Source organism: Phacochoerus africanus, chromosome 7 (assembly GCF_016906955.1).
Source record: "Phacochoerus africanus isolate WHEZ1 chromosome 7, ROS_Pafr_v1, whole genome shotgun sequence".
In the NCBI taxonomy this organism is placed as follows: domain Eukaryota; kingdom Metazoa; phylum Chordata; class Mammalia; order Artiodactyla; family Suidae; genus Phacochoerus; species Phacochoerus africanus.
Window position 1 is genome coordinate 39,553,380 of NC_062550.1, and position 21,768 is coordinate 39,575,147.

Genomic DNA, 21,768 nt, shown 5'->3' on the forward strand with positions numbered 1-21,768 from the left:
TACCCCCAATTTTTTACTCTAGTAGGTGTCATTTCTTGTCTCCGGAGCAGTTATCTTAAACAAAATGACATTTCTAGAGTCATGTTCTTGTCACAGATCATTGTAGAGCCCAGAAGGAAAAAGAGCAGTCCAGGAAAACATTGGTTTCAGCAGCTCACTGGGGTGCTGGCCAGTTTGTGCCAGGGTCATCCTTCTTGTCTTAACATCAATAGAGGCAATCAGACGGTGTTAATCTTTTTTTTTTTTTTTTTCCTCTGATTAACCTACATTGAAGAATGTGGCTTCTGTCTGTAGCTGTGTTGTCCTAATACTCCCCATAATGAATTAAGGGTCTTAACATACAGATGAAAAGAAATTGCAAATGTTGGGCTATGCAGCGTTGAAAGAGCAGTTGAAAGAGCAAGGAAAAGGCTGAGCCAACTATGCATAGTTCCTTCTTACAGTCTCACCAGCTGGATCAGTCAGTGCAAAACAGGCCAACTTCTTGAGGCTTATTATTTCTCAAATGGCTTTCTTATCTACCAGGGAAAACAAATTGTCCTATTCATTGATATTAGTGTTCTTTGACTTAACCACCATTCAAAATATGATATTCAGTTGGATAAAAGAATGAGCCAAAAGTGCATTTTTTTGTTATGTTTCTAGAACCAAGTTGGATGCTAGAATGTGAATGAAAGTTACTGGTTCCATTAAAATTATTTTGTATATTGGGCCATTTGAAAATTAAAACAAATATCCGAGTAGTAAGATATTTCCTTAAAAAGCCAAATCGATTGTGTCATCATATAACACCAACCATTTATGAGATTAAGTTCCAGACCCTCATTTATTCCCTTTGTGAGACACACACATACACACAAACACATATACATACACACATGTATATGTGTGCATATGTATAAATTATATAGGGTAGAGTAACCATATAGTTTTGTTGTAAATATTCCATACTTTTTTGCTATTGACCATTTCTGTTTTATATCTTTTTAAATATTTTTATTTCTTTAGCTTTCCATGTTAGTCTTCTCAGTAGCAATATAAAAGTTACTGCTACATCTCAGTGCACAAACATTCTTCAACTGTTATAATTCCTGGGTTTATTCTGAAGTCTTTGGCAGAGCCTCACTCCAAAGTACTTTCATTTTCAGTGGTTATGTGTCTGTAGTTGTGATGTTAGACTATGGTTTCCTTTAAGCCCTTTAGTAGGATCTAATCATTAAAAGTTCTGTGGTACTGCTGCAGTGAATGAAAGTTTTGAATAACATTTTCATAAGTGGTCAACTTCCAGAATATATAATATAATATTTAATCTATCCAGATTATATCAATGTGGTAACCACCAGGTGGGAATGTAACAATATATTGGAATTTCAGTCTTCCTTTTGGTGAACTCTGCGACATATTATTTGTCCCTCTTACTGGTATACTTTAAAAAATGATTTGTTGATTACTTTAGGGGCAACTAAGACCAAGTCTAAGGTGACTTCCCTCAGCCCCTCATTACCAGGCATTAGGTATAAAAAATGTTATCCTTCCTTTTAAAAAAGTATCTGTGGTTGCTTGTTCATTGAGCAGTCATTTCTTCCCGTCTGCAGTTTTGTGACCTTAGTGTTAGATCTGGAGTCATAATAATTGGCTGAGCATAGATTACTGAAGGTTGCTGGTGTGTTTCCCCTTCAACACAGCCAGTGTTTTGATTTTCATGACCTTTTTTATTTGTAGTTTAAAGAAAAAAATTTGACTTCATTTATTATTAGGAACGAAAAATAATAATCAGTGTGCCAGCAGCGCTGTGTTAGAAAAACATATATTCCTATATTAGTTACTTCTCTTTTTCTGGTACTATGTTTAGAAGTTGATCTATCATTAAGAAATGCCTTATGAGAACCTGTAGGTTGTCATATTAAGGATGACCCCAAAAAATGTTCAGAAAAATGGTGATTAGTAAAAATTGAACATTTAGAAAGTTATTCCTGCTTCAGATGAGCTCAACTCTTTAAAAAAGCCAAGGGGCTAGGAATGTAAATTGGTACTATGGAGAATAGTATGGAGATTCCTTAAAAAACTAAAAATAGAATTATCATATGATCCTGTAGTCCCACTCCTGGGCATATATCCACACAAAACCATTATTTGAGAAGATACCATGCCCCAGTGATCATTGGAGACTTATTTACAATAGATGAGACATGGAAGCAACCTAAATGTCCATTGATAGATGAGTGGATCACACACCACACACACACACACACACACCACACCACACACAACACGCACACAGTATTACTCAGCTATAAAAAAGAATGAAACAGTGCCGTTTGCAGCAGCATTGATAGACCTAGACAGTATCATACTAAGTGAAGTAAGCCAGAGAAAGACAAGTATCCTATTATTTATATGTGGAATCTAAAATATGACACAAATGAATTTATCTGCAAAAGAGAAATAGACTCACAGACACAGAAAACAAACTCATGGTTACCAAAGGGGAAGTGGGGGAGGTAAATTAGAAGGATGCGATTGACATATATATAATACTATATATAAAATAGATAACCAGAAAGGACCTACTGTATAGCACAGAAAACTATATACTCAAGGTTTTGTAATAACCTACAAGGGAAAAGAATCTGAAAAAAGAATATATATATATTGAATATATATATATATATGTGTATATATATATATATGTGTGTATATATATATATATATCAATTGAATCACTTTACTGTACCTGAAACTAACATGACATTGTAAGTTAATCAACTACCAGGGGGGAAAAAAGTCAAGGGGCTTATTAAGCTACAGTTGTCTCTGAAGATTGAGTGCTGTTTCTGACTAAGAAAGAACAAGATCCTGTTTTGGATTTCATATCCCTTCTGCATTGCTATTACATCCTGTTTTGTTAGAATTGAGAAGAGATAAGTGTTATTAAAAGTTGTTATCTCAAGCATTTACAATAAACTAGAAATAGGTAGCAGTAAAATAATGCATTTAATTTTTATTTTTAAACACAAAAGTTGTGGATTTATTACAGCTGGCTTACTAAGATATAAAACTTGTTGAATAGAAAAAAGACTGGATAATTCATTTGATTACTTCGAATTAGATGTCTATTTGGAAAACATTTTATTTATTCTGTAATTGTTAGGAAATGTGGAGAAAAACTTGTGTTCAGAGCCAAATAAGTAAGAACTAAAAACATACTGTTACTTGAACAGTACATACAACCTTGTTGAATAGATTCATATGTGTTTATAATAGTGGTTAGCAGAATTAATGATCTTTAACAAATAATTAATCTATTGTATCTTGTATTTTTAACATTTTATATTGCAATACCACCGAGCTATGGAATGGAGTTGGAAGCCTTTTCAAAATAGGACATTTTCCTATAGTGTACATGTCATGTATACTGATGTATCCTGAAGTATGTTTTGATTTTCTTTATGATAGAAAATACACTCATAATAATAAGAAAAGATATATTTGTAAAGTTTTTCTATTACAGTTTTAAACAAGAGTTTGTTAATTGAGAATTTAATGTTTCATGTAGTTTTGAAACTCACTTGAGATAGTTAGGACTAAGTACTTGCCCATATTGTACTAATGGGAAACAGTTCTAGAACTGGACATTTAAGGTTTTCTTTGTTGTTGTTAGGAAAAATAACTATGCATTAGTAATTATTCATGTAGTAATTGATGCAGTGTGCTCGTATTTTCTACAGATCCTTTTTTTTTTATTATAGATCTGCACAGGACAAAAGAACACTTCTTGTGAATTGTCAGAATAAGAGTCTTTCACAGTCTTTTGAAAATCTTCTTGATGAACCAGCATATGGTTTAATACAAGTATGTTTCTTAAGTCTGTCTTATATTAATCTGTTAATCTACTCCCTATTTTGTATATCTCCTATTTCTTATTTTCTTAGAGGTTATACAGAATGTCTTGTGTGTTGTAAACTTTATGGAACTATTCTCTGTACTTTATAGGAATAACATATATCATATTATTTGTAAGACTTAGAAAATTCCTTTGTTCATAGTTACTCTTAAGGCAATTTTTCCTTTATCATCTGGTTTGAATTTTAATTTTCCATTTAAGTAGGTTCATTTGGGGTCATGATAATATAATTCCTCTTGAAGTATTTGAGTATGTTCTGGCATTTGGCTAAAACATGTGCCCTTAACATAGGGAGAAATAAAGATAATTTATTTTTCACTCAGATTTCTATGTAAGCTAATGAAATGCTTGTTTATTCAATTCATTTATTCACTTTTTCATTCAACAAATATTTGAATGCTTACTTTGTCCCAGATGCTCTCTTCTTGGTTCTGAAGATAAAGAAGATAAAGCGGGAACTTTTTAGGAAGGAAGACAAGAGAGCTAAACACTGATTAAAATAAAAAGTGAGGGAACAGTTTTTCTTGTTGTGAAAATAATTGTTTTATAGCACTATCCAGAAGAAATTACTCTTGTTGTCATGTTCACCAGTTATATAATTAGATTAAAATAGCAGGGAGTTCCCCTTGTGGCCCAGTGATAACAAACCTGACTAGTATCTATAAGGGTGCCGGTTTGATCCCTGCCCTCACTTAGTGGATTAAGTATCTGTCATTGCCATGAGCAATGACGCAAATGTGGCTCGGATTCTGTGTAGCTGTGGCTGTGGCGTAGGCCAGCAGCTACAACTCCAGTTTGACCCCTAGCCTACGAACTTCTATATGCTGCAGGCGTGGCCCTAAAAAGCAAAAAAAAAAAAAAAAAGTCAGCTAATATTTAAATATTGTGAGCATTTAGACTTAACTATCAGATATTTTGTGTTAGAATAGTGTGGTATTGCACACTTTAAGAAATATTTTTTTTTGCGAAGGCAGGACTGCTAGACAGAAGAAAGCTGTTGTGGGCCATTCACCAATGGAAAGTAAGCACTGCATATATTTCTGGTGTATGCAGATTGAATGAAGCCTGCAAATCATTTGTTTATGTGCAATTCAATCAGTAGCATTAGCTTGCCATTTAATGTACTGTTTTAACCAAATGAAAGATTGGCTTAGAAAATTAAAATTTTTCTTTCTAGAAAAAAAAAATTTGTAAAAAATAATCATAGAATACTCTGTTTTAGTTCTGATTTTCCCCCTTTTGCCTGTTATGAGGTAGTTTTATTTTTTATTTGAATTAATGATGCCAATATTTTTCTCTCTACTGTATAGAAAATTAAAAAGGATCCTTATACAGCAACTATGGTAGGATTTTCCAAAGTCACAAACTACATTTTTGATAGTTTGAGAGGCAGTGATCCTTCTGCACATCAACGACCACCTTCAGAGATGGCAGACTTTCTTAGTGATGCTATTCCAGGTTTAAAGATAAATCAACAAGAAGAACCAGGATTCGAAGTCATCACCAGAGTGAGTAGAGTTCATATTAACATAGCTCTTGTATTTAAGCAGGAGAAATACTTTTTAAATGTATACTGAACGCTATAGAAACAAATTCAGTTTGGCATTATCTGCCTCTTTCTCATAATCCTTTTTATAACTTTTTGCTAATATATCTAACAACTGATGCATGTCCTGCTACCAAGTGCTTGGTTTCTTCTTTGTAGCTACTACTTTTCTCTTCATCAGTGTTGGATCTCTTTTCTTTGATTACCTTTTGTTAATAATGAACAGGTTGTTTCATTGAGTGCATAGCAGTGAGTGAATAGTGAGCCTTGCATATTGCCTCTGGTTCTGTTCCTAATTGTAGCGTTTTCTCAGACACTCTTCAGAGGCAGCTAGTCAGGACAGTACACTTGGGCTTTTAGTCTTTCTTTTTTTTTTTTTTAATATTTAAAAAAAATAAATGTTTGTTTTTCTTTTTCTTCTTTGGCTGCCCTGTGGCATCTGGAGTTCCCCAGCCAGGGATCAGATCCGAGCCGCAGTTGCCGCCTACACCGCAGCTTTGGCAACACCAGATCCTTTAACCCACTTTGCTGGGCCAGGGATCGAACCTGTGTTGTGGCAGTGTAGAAATGCTGCTGATCCTATTGTACCACAGCAGGAATTCTGGGCTTTCTTAAGTGAATCTTTTCTTTTTTAAGTAAGATGGATTTTGGCCTTGAATTATGGCAAATCTTTATATATGCTCAACAAGACTTTTGAATTTTGTTACAGTTCTAGGCTGCACATAGTTGAAACATTGTAAGTATCTAAATTGTAGTACTTAATTAAAGGGCTTATCTTGCAAATGACATTTTAAAATTACCGACATCTGTTAATTGAATAAAAAACTTCAGAAAATGCCGAGTGGGGCTAATGAATCATGAATCAATTCTGAAAGCCACAAATTTTATTTTGGAAGAAAAGCTAATTTTAGAATATGATTAATGAGATAATACTCTCTTTTTTAATATAGCGTACCATTTAGTTTGAAGGGTCTCTTTTAGAATTTACATGTTGAATGTTTTGTACCTATTAATTGAAACCCAAAATGGCAAGTGTTTTTCTGTTTCTGAATTTATAACCAAGTTATTTGTATAATTAGTAGGAGGGGAAAATGTATGGAATACTATTGTAGTTTGTAAACCAAACATTGGAAACTAAGGGAGAATATTAGAAATGTTAGAACTTACATCTGAGTAGTAGTATTTTTGTTTTAGTTTCTATATACCTTAATTTCATTTCGCTTGTTAACAGTATACTCCTCATTGCTTATCTCCTTATTTTAGATTGACTTAGGAGAACGACCTGTTGTTCACAGGAGAGAGCCAGTATCACTGGAAGAATGGACTAAGAACATCGATTCTGAAGGAAGAATTTTAAATGTAGATAATATGAAGCAGATGATATTTAGAGGGGTAATTACTTTAGTATTTTAAACTGTTGCTATTCATTCAGGTTTTCTTTCCTTGTTCTTTTTCTTTTGGAGGTGAGAGAGATGAACTTCTTTTCAATGAATGATGCCTTAAAATCTCTATAGGAGAGAATGAGGTTCTTGTGATGTCCTTGAGGTTTGGGTTGTGGTGGGGGTGGTGTACCATTAAGCCTATGGAAAGATATTCTTACTTTCTTGAAGTTCTAGGGGTTATTTGAAGGAGGCATTTGTGTACCCTAGTAGTTGCCATATTTGGAAAGACTAATCAGTTCCACTGTCAGCTCTGTAGTCTACTGTATATAATCTTTGTTGTTAATGCTTGCTAGTCACTGCTTACATCTTCACAATCGAGAAGTCAAAAACAAGAGGTAGTAGTCACTGAATTGAGCTATTTTTATGCACAGGTGTACTTTGGAGATATTGTGTGTTTGATTCCAGACTACTACAGTAAAATGAATATTCCAGATAAATGAGTCAGGAGTTCCCCTGTAGCACAATGGGAGAGGTGGTATCTCTGGAGCACTGGGACGCAGGTTCAGTCCCAGGCCAAGCACAGTGGGTTAAGGATCCAGCATTGCCACAGCTACAGCATGCATCACAGCTGTGGCTAGGATCTAATCCCTGGCTTGGGAACTCCATATGCTGTGGGGCAGCCAAAAAAGAAAAGAAAAAACCAAAAACCAAATAGGCGAGTCACACAAATTTTTTGATTTGCTAGTGCATATAAAAATTGTTTGCACTCTATTAAGTTGATTAAGTGTACATGTCAAGGAAACTGTGCATATTTTAATTTGAAAAAGTACAAAACTGTTTTGAGGGGCATGAGGCATCTGTTTTCCTTCGTGGCCCTGAAATAAACCTTTCTCTGCTCAAAAAACAAAAAAATAAAACAAACAAAACCCCACCAAAAACCACCAATTAAAATAGTAACATCAAAGATCACTGATCACAGATCACTATAACAAATATAGTACTAATGAAAAAACTTGAAATATTGTGAGAATTACCAAAATGTGGCACAGAGACATGAACAAATAAATACTATTGGAAACATGGCACCTATAGGCTTGATACAGGGTTGTCACAAACCTTCAATTTAATAAAAATTGCAATATCTGAGAACCTCAGTAATGAGAATTGCAGTTAATACCAGGTATGCCTGTATAAAACTTTCTTAAATATCGTTTTTTTTTGTTTTTTGTGCAAGTTTTGTGAACTTAAAACTATTGCATTCTTGTTCATGAATGTGATTAATGTGCATGTTTTCTTCAGGGACTTAGTCATGCATTGAGAAAACAAGCATGGAAATTTCTTCTGGGTTATTTTCCGTGGGACAGTACCAAAGAGGAAAGAACTGAATTGCAAAAACAGAAGACGTAAGTAATGGTCTTCTGTGTGCTTATCAAAGAAATCCAAGTGACTCATCCTTATAAATTGGAATAGACTAGGATATGGGGAGATAGTTTTTTGCATGTTTTTCATGTTATGAGCACTACAGTTAATTTCAAACCAGAGGTACTTAGAGAGATCTTATTGTAGTTACGTTGGTGAATGTAGAAAGATGGTAAAAAAAATTCTAGTCCCCTTGTGTAAACATTTTAAGCATGTACTTACAGATTTTTAAATATATTTCATTCATCTTGATTCATTTTTACAATAATGAAATTATGAAAATGGCTCAAAGGGTATATTCTGTTTAGGTTAATTACCTTTAAATTATTTTTCTTGGTGCTCTTATCACACGAACTGGTTTTTGTTTTTGGAAATGTGTTTTTATTTTTAAGTAATTTATCAGACTTGAAAACAAAGACAGACCAACCTTCCAGGTATACCTATTCTCAGTTCTTTGCTCTAACCTTTGATTTAAAGCATTCTCGATTGAAAATATTCAAACTTTCAGACAGTCCTTTATCTTTTCAACACGTTTGCTAGTCCTTCTAAGACATCTTCACATCAACAAGTTTCTTCACATCAGCATCTTCACATCAAGTAAACTGCTTGGAAAATGGAGCTCTTAGGTCTCATTAAAAAAAAAAAAATCTTGTAAGACTTCCCGTTGTGGCTCAGTGGTTAATGAATCTGACTAGGAACCATGAGGTTGCGGGTTCGATCCCTGGCCTTGCTCAGTAGGGTAAGGATCCAGTGTTGCTGTGAGTCGTGGTGTAGGTCACAGACTCGGCTTGGATCTGGCATTGCTGTGTCTCTGGCGTTCCCTAGCCTGGGAACCTCCATATGCTGCGGGAGTGACCTTAGAAAAAGGCAAAAAGACAAAAAAAAATTTTGTAGATTTGTATTTGTTATTCAGAAACGTTAGTGGTTAAAATATTTAATGACTAGAATAATTTTAGGTCTGATACCAAGGATTGAAATAAATGAAGTAAATCCTACCTAAATTATTCTAGTCGTTTAAACAAGTTTATGGCATGTATAAGGTTATTTATTTTTCTTTTGTTTTCACTAGTTTATCATAACTTTAAACATCTCACTATCGTAAACTTACATATCACTAGCATCATAAATGCTTTGATGCATTAATTTTTTTTTAAGTATTCAAATAACTTTTTGGTGTAAAATTGTTTTCTGCAGTGATGAATACTTCAGGATGAAACTACAGTGGAAATCTGTCAGCGAGGAACAAGAGAAGAGAAATTCAAGGTTAAGAGATTATAGAAGTCTTATCGGTAAGTTTTTCTTAATTTTAGAAATGCATGAGAGGGTGTGGAAGTTTTGATAAGATTTAAGGATTGAAGATTCTTATGCTACAGAGTTAGGGCCCAAGGAGAAATCAGAGTCTTGTGGCAAAGATTCTTACTGTGAAAATACCTAGAACCTCTTTGGAGTGTGATTTAGGTACTCTTTCTAGCTGTAAAACCTCTATCTGACTCTAGCCCTCTAAGAAAACTTGATGTTGCTGTGAACTTGGGCCAGCTAATCAAGGTCATAAAAATTTCTCTCAGAGAAGAGAAGGTCAAGATGGCAGAGCATTCAGAATTCACCTTCCCTGAAGAACTCATCAAAAATACATCTATGTGTAGAACAGTTCTCACTGAAAACTAACTGGAGACTGGCAAAAAGACTCCTGTACAGCCAAGGCTCTGAGAAGGATCCACATGATATTGGGTAGGAAGGGAAGAGAAGCATTCAGGTTGGGATCTGTGTCCCTGCGAGGGGACTCAGAGGAAAAGAGAGATTACATGGGTGGAAATCCTCCTTGGGCAGTGAGTGGTTTGAGCCACCCATTGGGCACCCCAGTCCTTGGGTCTGATACAAGGAAGATGAGCCCTTTTGCGTCTTTGGAGGGCTGTGGGATTAACAGGAGGGCTTGGGAAGCCTAGACTCTGCTTTTGAGAAGTGTGGGCATGCTTGCTTGCTTGCTCCTGAGGCACGGCAGAGGAGGTGGATTGAAAACTGCATGAGTGTCTGGTTGGTTTCCTTGACTGTCCCAGCTCACACCCCAGCCTAAATCTAGGAAACACTTCAGCCCCACTTGGGAGATTGGCTGTGAGACATGGAAGTAGCTCAGACTTGGAGTAAGGTGTGAGCAGAGTGGGGGCAGCCATTACTGGCACCTACGACAGGCAACACATCAGAAGCAGTCCAGATCTCTGACCCTTCCTGGCCCACCGTAGCCCATGTCCCCACAAATGTAAAGTGCCCACACCAACTCCTCTTGTTCCAGTACTATTCCCTGCCGGGAGTGGGGAGTGGGAGAAGTGCACACTTAGAGGAAATAGAGCTAGCTGGAACCTGACCCTCAGGACTTATGCTTCAGAAACTTGGGACCTGCCCCTGCCCCTGAAAGTGCAGTGATAGCCACCAAGCATAGAGGAAGCCCCAACTCACACCTAGTGATAGCTTCCAGTATGCCCTGAGGAAAGGTGTGACCTGTGCTCAAGTTAAATACAGCTCTTGTACCAAAGCCGCTGGCACAGACTGACGGTATAGGGATACTCCAAGATAATGACACCCTTAAATTGTTTCTATGAAGTTAGGGGAAAGTTAAGCAAAATGAGAAGGCAGAGGAACTTGTCTCAATTGAAAGAGTAAGAGAAAACTCCTGAAAAAACTAATGAACCAGAAGTAAGCAATTTACCAGATAAAGAATTCAAAGCATAAGTAATAAGGATACAGCTGAATTAGAGGAAATAATAGGTGAATGCAGAATTTTAATACGAAACTAGAAAATATAAAAAAAGGGAATCAGTCAGAACTGAAGAATACAGTGACCAAAATGAAAACACACTAGAAGGAATTAATAGCAAATTGGGTGATAAAGAAGAACACGTAAGTGACCTGGAAGACAGAGAATAATGGCAATCATCTAATCAGAAGAGCAAAAAGAAAAAATTTAAAAATGAGAACAGTTTAAGGGTCACTGGGATAACTTGAAGTGTACCAACATTTGTATTATGGGGATCCCAGAAGGAGAAGAGAGAGAAAGGGGGTTGAAAGTGTGTGACATTTTCACAGAACTGGAATAAATAATTCTAAACTTTATATGGAGCCGGAGAAGACCCCAAATTGTCAAAGCAATCTTGGGTTAAAAAAAAAAAAAGAACAAATCTGAAAGTATTAAGCTCCCTGGCTTCAGACCATACTACATAGTTGCAGTAATCTAAACAGCATAATACTTGCACAAGAAGAGGTACATAGATCAGTGGAACAGAACCGAGAGCCCAGAAATACACTCACACGCTTTTGGTCAATTAACCTGCAAGAAAGGAGACAAGAATATGCAATGGAGAAAAGACAATCTCTTTAATAAATGATTCTGGAAAAACTAGAGAGCTATGTGTAAAAACATTGAAATTAGACAGTTTCCTCCCACCATATAAAAAAATGTACTCAAAATGGATTGAAGACCTGAAACCGTAAAACTCCTAGAAGAGAACATAGGCAGAATAAGAGTACTCTTTGACATAAATCGTAGCAATATTTTTTTGGATCTGCCTCCTAAGGCAAAGGAAACAAAGGCAAAAATAAACAAAAAATGGGACCTAATTAAACTTAAAATCTTTTGCATAGCAAAAGAAATCATTGACAAATGAAAAGACAGCCTAGTGAATAGGAGACAATATTTGTAAGGGATGTGACCAATAAGTGGTTAATATTCCAAAATAAACGGCTCAGAATATTAAACAACCAATTAAAAAATGGGCAGAAGGAGTTCCCATGGTGGCTCAGTGATAATGAACCCAACTAGTATCCATGAGGGTGCAGATTTAATCCTTGGCCTTCCTCAGTGGGTTAAGGATCTGGCCTTGCCATGAACTGTGGTGCAGGTTGCAGACGCCGCTTGGATCCTACATTGCCGTGACTGTGGCATAGGCCAGCAGCAACAGCTCTGATTTGACCCCTTGCCTGGGAACTTCCATATGCAGCAGGTGCGGCCATAAAAAGACAACCCCCCCCCCCAAAAAAAAAAAACCCAGCTTTTACTGAGATAGGAAGCCACTGGAGGATTTTGAACAGAAGAATAACCTGATTTGACTTATTTTAACAAATCGCTCTGGCTACCATCTGGAGAATAGCTATGGAAGGCAAGGTGGAAGTAGAAAGACTGAGGCTGTTGCTATACTTTAGTTGAGAGATGAGGATTTCTTGTTAGCACTTGAATGAGATTTGAATACAGACCTAAAGAAGCAGAGGGTATGTGCTGTACAACCGTCTGGGTGAAGGGTATTCTGGACAAGAGGGTGCCTCAAGACCTCCGTGTGTTTGAAGAAGAGCAAGGAGACCATTGTGACTAGAGTGGAGTGAGACAGGGTGGGGGTTGGAGTGAATGGGGGGGAGATCTCAGTGTTGGTTTCTACCTGTATTTTGGAGGTTTAACAGATGTGTCAGTGTCAGACAAGAGAAACAAAGACTCAAAAGTGACAACAAGGGTTTTAAGATGAGCAACTGGAGGAATAGTGTTGCTTTTTTATTAAGACAGGGAAAACTATGAGAGAAGCAAGTTTGGAAGGGCATATTTGGAATTTAGTTTTGAACATGTTAAGTTTGAGAATGTCTGTTGGGTTTCCATAAATTAATATGTTGAGTAAGAGGTGGATATATAGGGCTGGAATTCAGGGAAGAGTTAAACCTGGGAGTAGAAATTTAGAGATCAACATATAGATGGTAGGAAATTAGATGAAATTGCTAAGGGAGTTAATGCATTTAGAAAGGCAGAGGTCTGATAACTGACTCTTACAAGTAGAAACAATTAGGAAAAATTTGCAAAAGAGACTGAGAAAAGAACCAGAGAAAAAAGAGAAAACATGAGAGTTTGCCCTGAAGTCAAGTGAAGAAAGTTTTTCAAGAACGAGTGACTGAGATGTCAAGTAAGATGAAGACTTGGATTGACTGTGCACAGAATAACAAGGAGGTCACTGAAAATTTTGTTTTATTTTATTTTTGTTTTTGTCTTTTTAGGGCTGCACCTAAGGCATATGGAAGTTTCCAGGCTAGGAGTCAAATCGGAGCTGTTGCTGCTGGCATACACCACAGTCACAGCAACACGGGATCTCAGTGGCGTCTGTGACCTACACCACAGCTCACGGCAAGACAGGTTCCTTAACCCACTGAGCAAGGCCAGGGATCGAACCCATGTCTTGATGGATACTAGTCGGGTTCATTATCCTTGAGCCAAGGGAACTCCTGAAGATTGTGATTAAAAAGGAGTTTTGGTCGAGTGGAGGATGTGGCAGTCTGATTGGAGTGAGTTCAAGAGGGAAATAGGAGGAGAGAACATGGAGATAATGTATACAGCTCTGTAAGTAGTTTTGCTCTAAACAGCTGGAGAGGAAATGGGGCAGTCATTAGAAGAGTGAGGTTAAGAAAGGTTTTTATGATGATGAGAGAAACAGTAGTATGGTTGAATGCTTGGTAGGAATGGTCCAGGAGGAAGAAAAGCTTACAAGACTAGAGAGGGAGATAAGAATTGCTAGAGCACTGTCCTTGAGTAGCCAGCTGGTAGGACATGGGTTTCATGCGCAAGAGAGATTTGGTTGTAGCCACAGTCATGGAAGCTCATGAATAGTGAAGGAGAGAAGGGAGACTGTAAGTGTCCAAATGAAGTAATGTGGTTAAAATAGTGGGGACCTGTGTAAGTTCTCTTTGGATGATTTCCATTTTCTCAGAAATAGTAAGCATGATCCTCAGAGCTAAGTTGTGGGAGAAGACGACATGTTGGAGGCTTTAGGACGGGGGCTGAGATGTGAAAAATTATATGAAAAGAGATAGGGAATGCATGGGGCAGTTAAATCACAGTTGTCAGACTGCATTAGGGTTCACTTGAGGTTAGTGATGGTGAATGTAAAATGAATCAGTCAGCATGGTTCTGCTTTTCTTCCTTTGTTTTTAACTACTTCAAGTTAGAGTTGGATTTAATGACGGCCTTTAAAAAAAATTCAGTGCTTATTTTCTTTCTTTCTTTTTTTCTTTTTCCTTTTTTTTTTGTCTTTTTGCTATTTCTTGGGCCGCTCCCGCGGCATATGGAGATTCCCAGGCTAGGGGTCCAATCGGAGCTGTAGCCACCGGCCTACGCCAGAGCCACAGCAACGCGGGATCCGAGCCGCGTCTGCAACCTACACCACAGCTCACGGCAACGCCGGATCGTTAACCCACTGAGCAAGGGCAGGGATCGAACCCTCAACCTCATGGTTCCTAGTCGGATTCGTTAACCACTGCGCCACGACGGGAACTCCCCCCCCCTTTTTTTTTGTCTTTTTCCATTTTTTTTATTACGCAAATGAATTTATCACATCTGTAGTTGTATAATGATCATAACAATCTGATTTCACAGGATTTCCATCCCACAGCCCAAGCACATCCCCCCACCCCCCAAACTGTCTCCTCCGGAGACCATAAGTTTTTCAATGTCTGTGAGTCAGCATCTGTTCTGCAAAGAAGTTCATTCTGTCCTTTTTTCAGATTCCACATGTCAGTGAAAGTATTTGATGTTGGTGTCTCATTGTGTGGCTGACTTCACTTAGCATGATAGTTTCTAGGTCCATCCATGTTGCTAAAAATGCCAGTATTTCGTTCTTTTTAATGGCTGAGTCATATTCTATCGTGTGTATGTACCACATCTTCTGGATCCACTCCTCTGTCGACGGACATTTAGGTTATTTCCATGTCTTGGCTATTGTAAATAGTGCTGCAGTGAACATCGGAGTACATGTGTCTTTGCAAGTCGTGGTTTTCTCTGGATGGATACCTAGGAGTGGGATTGCTGGATCAAATGGTAGTTCTATGTTTAGTTTTCTGAGGAATCTCCATACTGCTTTCCACAGTGGTTGCATCAGTTTACAATCCCACCAACAGTGTACTAGGGTTTCTTTTTCTCCACACCCTCTCCAGCACTTATTGTTTGTAGACTTTTGGATGATGGCCATTCTGGCTGGTGTGAGGTGGTACCTCAGAGTGGTTTTGATTTGCATCTCTCTAATAATGAGTGCTGTTGAGCATCTTTTCATGTGTTTCTTGGCCATCCGTATGTCTTCTTTGGAGAATTGTCTGTTTAGATCTTCTGCCCATTTTTGCATGGGGTTGTTTGTTTTTTTGGTATGGAGCTGCAGAAGTTGTTTATAATTTTGGAGATGAATCCCTTGTCAGTCGATTCACTTGCAAAGATTTTCTCCCATTCTGTGGGTTGTCTTTTTGTGTTGTTTAGGGTTTCCTTTGCTGTTCAGAAACTTTGAAGTTTGGTTAGATCCCATTTGTTTATTTTTCTTTTTATTGTCAATACTCTGATAGGTGGATCTAAGAAGATGTTGCTGTCATTTATGTCAGAGAGTATTTGGCCTATGTTTTCCTCTAGGAGTTTGATAGTGTCTGGTCTTATATTTAGGTCTTAAATCCATTTGGAGTTTATTTTTGTGTATGGTGTTAGGGAGTGTTCTAATTTCATTCTTTTCCATGTGGCTGTCCAGTTTTCCCAGCACCACTTATTGAACAAGCTGTCCTTTCTCCATTGTATATTCTTGCCTCCTTTGTCATAGATTAGTTGGCTATAGGTGCGTGGGTTTAATTCTGGGCTTTCTATCCTGTTCCACTGATCTATATTTCTGCCTTTGTGCCAGTACCATGCAGTTTTGACGACTGTTGCTTTGTAGTATAGTCTGAAGTCTGGGAGCCTGATTCCTCCATCTCTATTTTTCTTTTTCAGGATGTCTTTGGCTATTCTGGGTCTTTTGTGCTTCTAAACAAAATTTAAAATATTTTGTTCAAGTTCTGTGAACAATGTCCTTGGTAATTTGATAGGGATTGCATTGAATCTGTAGATTGCCTTAGGTAGTATAGTCATTTTGATAATATTAACTCTTCCAATCCATGAGCATGGTATATCTTTCCATATATTTGTGTCATCTTTGATTTCTTTCATCAGTGGCTTGTAGTTTTCAGAGTATAGGTCTTTTGTTTCTTTAGGTAGGTTTACTCCTAGGTATTTTATTCTTTTGGATGCAATGGTAAACGGAATTGCTTCCCTAATTTCCTTTTCTGCTTTTTCATTGTTAGTATATAGAATTATTTTCTTTCTAGAAAAAGTTTCTAGAAATACTTTCGTATCTTTTGGGGCACAGCCCATAGTACATGAAAGTCCTTAGGCTAGGTGTTGAATTGGAGCTGCAGCTGCTGGCTTACACCACAACCACGGCAACGCCAGATCCGAGCTGTGTCTGCGACCTTAACCACAGCTCACAGCAACGCCAGATCCTTAACCCACTGAGTGGGGCTGGGGATCAAACCCAAGTCCTCATTAATACTAGTCAGGTTTATTACCACTGAGTCACAATGGAAGCTCCTCTTATATAATTTTTGATCTCTTTGTTTTCTACCTGGCATGCCATAACCAAATATCTATACAAGAGGAAAGTTCAAGGATACAAATAACTTTTCACTCTGTTTAAAACACCTGTTAAAGCAGATATTCTATATTAGTGTTAGGGCAGTGTAAATTGTGCTTGAGTTAATAAATGTACCTCTTTATCAACTGTGATGTGAGAATGAAACATTTTGATTTTTTTAAATGAAATTTGATACTTATGGCATGATTTTTTGGGGGTATTGCTTTTCCGTATTCGAAAAATGTATCCACAGTTCTATAGATATATGCTTATATTTATAGGGTCAAATGTAGTATATTTTAACAGAAAGCTGGGATATTGTCCTTACGGTTTTTTAAATGCCCTTAGAGAATCTAAATTTGTGTCATCCTTTGTTAGATTCTGTCTTGTTATAAAGTATCCTCATTCCTTCACAACAATTATTGAGAATGTTTTCAAGTTATTCAATTTAATGGGGCAGGGGTAGGGGGAGAGGTCAGTTATAACTTTTAAAGAAAATTGTTACAGAGTAAGTTAATTGCTTTGAATTTCTTTAAATTATTTCTTCCTAATTTACTGAGGGTTTCAAGTTTGGGGAATGCCTTTTTAGTTGTGAAGTCTTTCACCACAAGATGCATCTAGTGGGTATCAGTGTTTGTGAACTGAATTTTCAGTACAACTTGGGATACACTTCTGTGATGTTTCCAAATCTGTTTCTAATGTCATAAAATTTCCAGGAAAATGTGTTTTTTATGTTTTCAAAATTAAAATAAATTGCTTATAATTATATGGAAACTGAATAATGTATGTATGAGAATATGGAAGTAATTTGTCCTAGAGATGATTATGGAACATGACAAAGAAGTTGATAATACTTCTCATAGTGAATGAAGCACTTATGAACGAAACAAATCTCTCTGATTGTGGTTGATTGCATAGTAGTTTTTTCATTACTGTTTTCAAATATTACTGCCCATCACATGCATTCATGAGTAGCATTTTATTGCTTACTCTTGGTTTTAATTAATGAAAAGTATTCCTGGAGTTCCCGTCATGGAGCAGCGGAAACGAATATGATTAGGAACCATGAGATTGCCAGTCCGATCCCTGGCCTCACTCAGTGGGTTAAGGATCCAGCGTTGTCATGAGCTGTGGTGTAGGTCGTGGACGCGGCTTGGATCTGGCATAGCTGTGGCTGTAGTGTAGGCTGGCAGCTGTAGCTCCGATTTGACCCCTAGCCTGGGAACCTCCATATGCTGCAGGTGCGGCCCTAAAAAGAAAAAAGTATTTCCTACTATTAAAGTATTTCTATGTTTAGGTAAAAATTGAAAAAAATATTTAAAAATACATCCAAGAGGAGGTGGACTGACTTTGGAAAAATATTCTAAAATGCTGCTTTATTACATATCTGAAAGTGAAATTTGGTGAATATTTTCATTAAGTAAAAGTTTGGCAAGAGTATAAAATTAATAGCAAGAAAAATAATTTTTTACTTGTGAAATATGAACTTTATAAAAATCTGAGGTTTTCAAATATGTGATGATTTTCTTCCTTAGAAAAAGATGTTAACAGAACAGATCGAACAAACAAGTTTTATGAAGGCCAAGATAATCCAGGATTGATTTTGCTTCATGACATTTTGATGACATACTGTATGTATGATTTTGATTTAGGTGAGTTCTCTTCTAATATCCTAATTTAAAGATATTATATATGTGTATATGTGTTTGTTTATTTATTAACCTGTTAGACATATGTGATAGCTCTGTGGCTTAGTTTTTATAGGGGTTTTTCCACAGGGAATGGAAACTTAAAGGGCTCTTGTTCTCAAATTATGCACCAAGGACAGTGGGTTGTTGCAGCCAACTCATGGAGACACTGTGGGATATTTAAAATATTTGAGGGAAATAGACATCTGTAGCATCCTGCTCTAACTGCCCTGAAGTAATTCAGGGTTTCAACATTAGATTACCAAATTCCTTCTGATGAAATTATATCTTTGCAAAGCAGAGTGTTTGGCCTTGTGGTGATAAGCAAATACTGTGTGAAAATAGATGAGGAGGTGGTATCCAGCTGGATTTGAGATAATATCAATTTGAAAAGTAGTGTTGTGCCCAACAGGTGCTAAGTTCATAGGACATAAATATTTATTAAGTTGTTTGGATCTGTTTAATAAATGAGAATGGTAGTAATTTCTTTGAGCTTAGGAGCACTTTGGAAAAAAATTACTGACCCATTAAGAATACTGTGAACTGAGAAAGGTTGGGAACCTTTTTTTTTGATATATGCTTTCTCCCTTGTGAAGAAAAATACTGATTTTATATCATAGACAACCAGTACACAGAACTATCTAAGACATCTAGAACTTTACTCTTTTTTCTTGGTTAATCTATTTTCTTCCAAGAATGAATTGGAAAGATTGGAGCTGGAGGTGGGAGTGGGGAATTGCATGGGGACGTTATGCTAAGAGATAGAAAACCTAAGGAACCAATATTTTTAAGGGACTAGAGAACTTGAGTTGTTTCTTTAAAGGATCAATAAATTCCCTAATCTTCAACTTTTAAATAAAGATAAAGAATGGGAAAAAAAAATGGAAAAGTTTCTACTGATGTTAGTGACTCCCAACTAGAGGATAGTGAAAGTACATGTTTTCCAGATTACCTTAATAGAGCTTGAGACACCTTTTGAAGAAGGTAATTGGGTCTTTGTGATATTAAACTCAAATGAGCCTTGAATATGGGTGCATTTTCTTTATTGTATCTATGTGAATTCTTCTTGGCTTCTTTTTTTTTCTTTTTTTTTTTTTCAGCTGCACCTGTGGCATATGGAAGTTCCTAGGCTAAGGGTTGAATTGGAACTGCAGCTTCAATCTCAGCCACATTTGTGACCCATGCCATAGCTTAAGGCAACACTGGATCCTTAACCTGCTGAAAGAGGCGAGTGAACCTGCATCCTCATGGACACTATGTTGGGTTCTTAACCCATGAACCATGACGGGAGCTCCCCCTCTTGGCTTTTATGTGTAAGTTAGGGAAGATATAAACTCTTCTGTGGGTCCTGAGGCACCAGCCTCTTTGGTGCCGGTGGTTGAATATTACAGATTTCTCTCTAAAATGTGAAATGTAGCCAGTCCTGTCTATCACATCCATAGTGAACCTCAAATTGGATCATTGGAAACATTGCTTCTCAGGTTACAGAGTGCTGTCATCCTTGATTTTGATTTCAGTTTTATTCTTTTAGCTGCCTTTTGAAGAAGTTGGGGAAGTAATCCCTACTTTATGAGTAGTAAGGTTGTACTGATTTAGAAAGTGACTCAGAATTGCACAGTAGTGAATATTGGACTGGGGGTAGAGACTCAAGTCTTTACTTCAGGTTGGCATTCTTAACTCTACACATTCAGCACCCTGCCCTCTGCCGTTTTAGTTTCTGTTACCACTGTAGGGAATAGGACTGTTGTCCTAGGGCACAATTGCCCTGTGCTCTTAGGTGGTAATTTTGAGATAGGAGTTAATGCATATTCTCAGAAGGAGTTCCTGAATGCTCAGTTTTTTTTCAGGGCATAGTCCCAGGTCAGCTAATTGGATAAATTGCTAATTGCATTTGTCTGTATTAATCTCACATTCTTTCTGGTCAAATACTTAAGTTATTTGAAACATACCCAAGGTTTTTATTAAGAACTCTGTCCTTGTGAGAAGTCAAGGTAGTTTTTCATAAAGCAGTGGACCAAATTTTTTGCTTTTTTTTTTTTTTGCTGTAATTTTGCTGTTATAGGTGAGCCTATCATACTGAGGTTTTTGCTTAGCCCATAGATGAGGGATAGGTATATTTGCATTGAGTATAGTCCCAATAGTGAGGAAGAAGATCAGAAGCAGACAGAAGACAAAAATTACTGAAAGCAGACAGCAACTCAAGGAAGAAGAATTTTTTTTTTTGTCTTTTTGCCATTTCTAGGGCCACTCCTACGGCATATGGAGGTTCCCAGGCTAGGGGTCGAATCGGAGCTGTAGCCTCCGGCCTACGCCAGAGCCACAGCAACTCGGGATCCGAGCCGCGTCTGCAACCTACACCACAGCTCTCGGCAACGCCGGATCGTTAACCCACTGAGCAAGGGCAGGGACCGAACCCTCAACCTCATGGTTCCAAGTCAGATTCGTTAACCACTGCGCCACGACGGGAACTCCGAGGAAGAATAATTTTTAGATAGTGCTAATAATACATGATACCTAAGATGTTTCAGTGTTTTTTTTTTTTTAACAGTGTATGTTCATAATCATGATTCTGAATAAACAATAAAGGGTTAAATTATACTCATGATACTGTATGTAAGAAGGCAGGATGGCAGGAGAGTGTTTAGTTAAAAAATTGATTTCAAACTCTTAGTTTTTTTGAAATTCGATACTTTAATAACACTAATAACTGTATAAGCTTCAGTTAACCTGGAAAGTTGACCTATGTAGAGATTAAAATTTTCATTTCCCTGTAAGAATGTGTACACTAAGTAGGATGATAAGGAGTTCATTACTTTTTTTTTTTTTTTTTGTTTGTCGTTGTTGTTGTTGCTATTTCTTGGGCCGCACTCGCGGCATATGGAGGTTCCCAGGCTAGGGGTTGAATCGGAGCTGTAGCCACCGGCCTACGCCAGAGCCACAGCAACGCGGGATCCGAGCCGCGTCTGCAACCTACACCACAGCTCACGGCAACGCCGGATCGTTAACCCACTGAGCAAGGGCAGGGATCGAATCCGCAACCTCATGGTTCCTAGTCGGATTCGTTAACCACTGCGCCACAACGGGAACTCCAGGAGTTCATTTCTCACACTTCCCCACTGAAGCAGATTTGCTATGTAAGTAATTTGGGGGAACTACTTCAGAAATTGTAGTAGTCCTGATTAAGATGTACATTAGTCAACACTGCTGCAGAATATGGGTGTCACTGAATGCTAATTTATTCACCTTTAATCTTTCTTTAATCAAAAGGAATTTGTACATTAATTCCAGCCCAACTCATGATATACCCCAAAGAACATCATGTATAAAATAAATTGAAAGCAACCAGAATATGAAGATTAATTTGATTACTTGCTTCAGCTAAAACTTGCAG

At 37.3% G+C, this 21,768-nt stretch overlaps 1 protein-coding gene across 2 annotated transcripts in view; it reads left to right on the forward strand.

Moving 5' to 3' along the window:
- TBC1D15 (TBC1 domain family member 15) overlaps positions 1-21,768 on the forward strand; it is a 78,850-nt gene that overhangs the window by 43,023 nt on the left and 14,059 nt on the right. Inside the window, exons 6-12 of one of the 2 annotated variants that reach the window (XM_047787206.1) lie at positions 3,750-3,852; positions 4,875-4,925; positions 5,215-5,412; positions 6,714-6,842; positions 8,132-8,235; positions 9,446-9,540; positions 18,225-18,341. In XM_047787206.1, coding sequence (XP_047643162.1) covers positions 3,750-3,852; positions 4,875-4,925; positions 5,215-5,412; positions 6,714-6,842; positions 8,132-8,235; positions 9,446-9,540; positions 18,225-18,341 — 797 coding nt within the window. The remainder of the gene's footprint in view (positions 1-3,749; positions 3,853-4,874; positions 4,926-5,214; positions 5,413-6,713; positions 6,843-8,131; positions 8,236-9,445; positions 9,541-18,224; positions 18,342-21,768) is intronic. The other variant, XM_047787207.1, reaches the window with a different exon arrangement.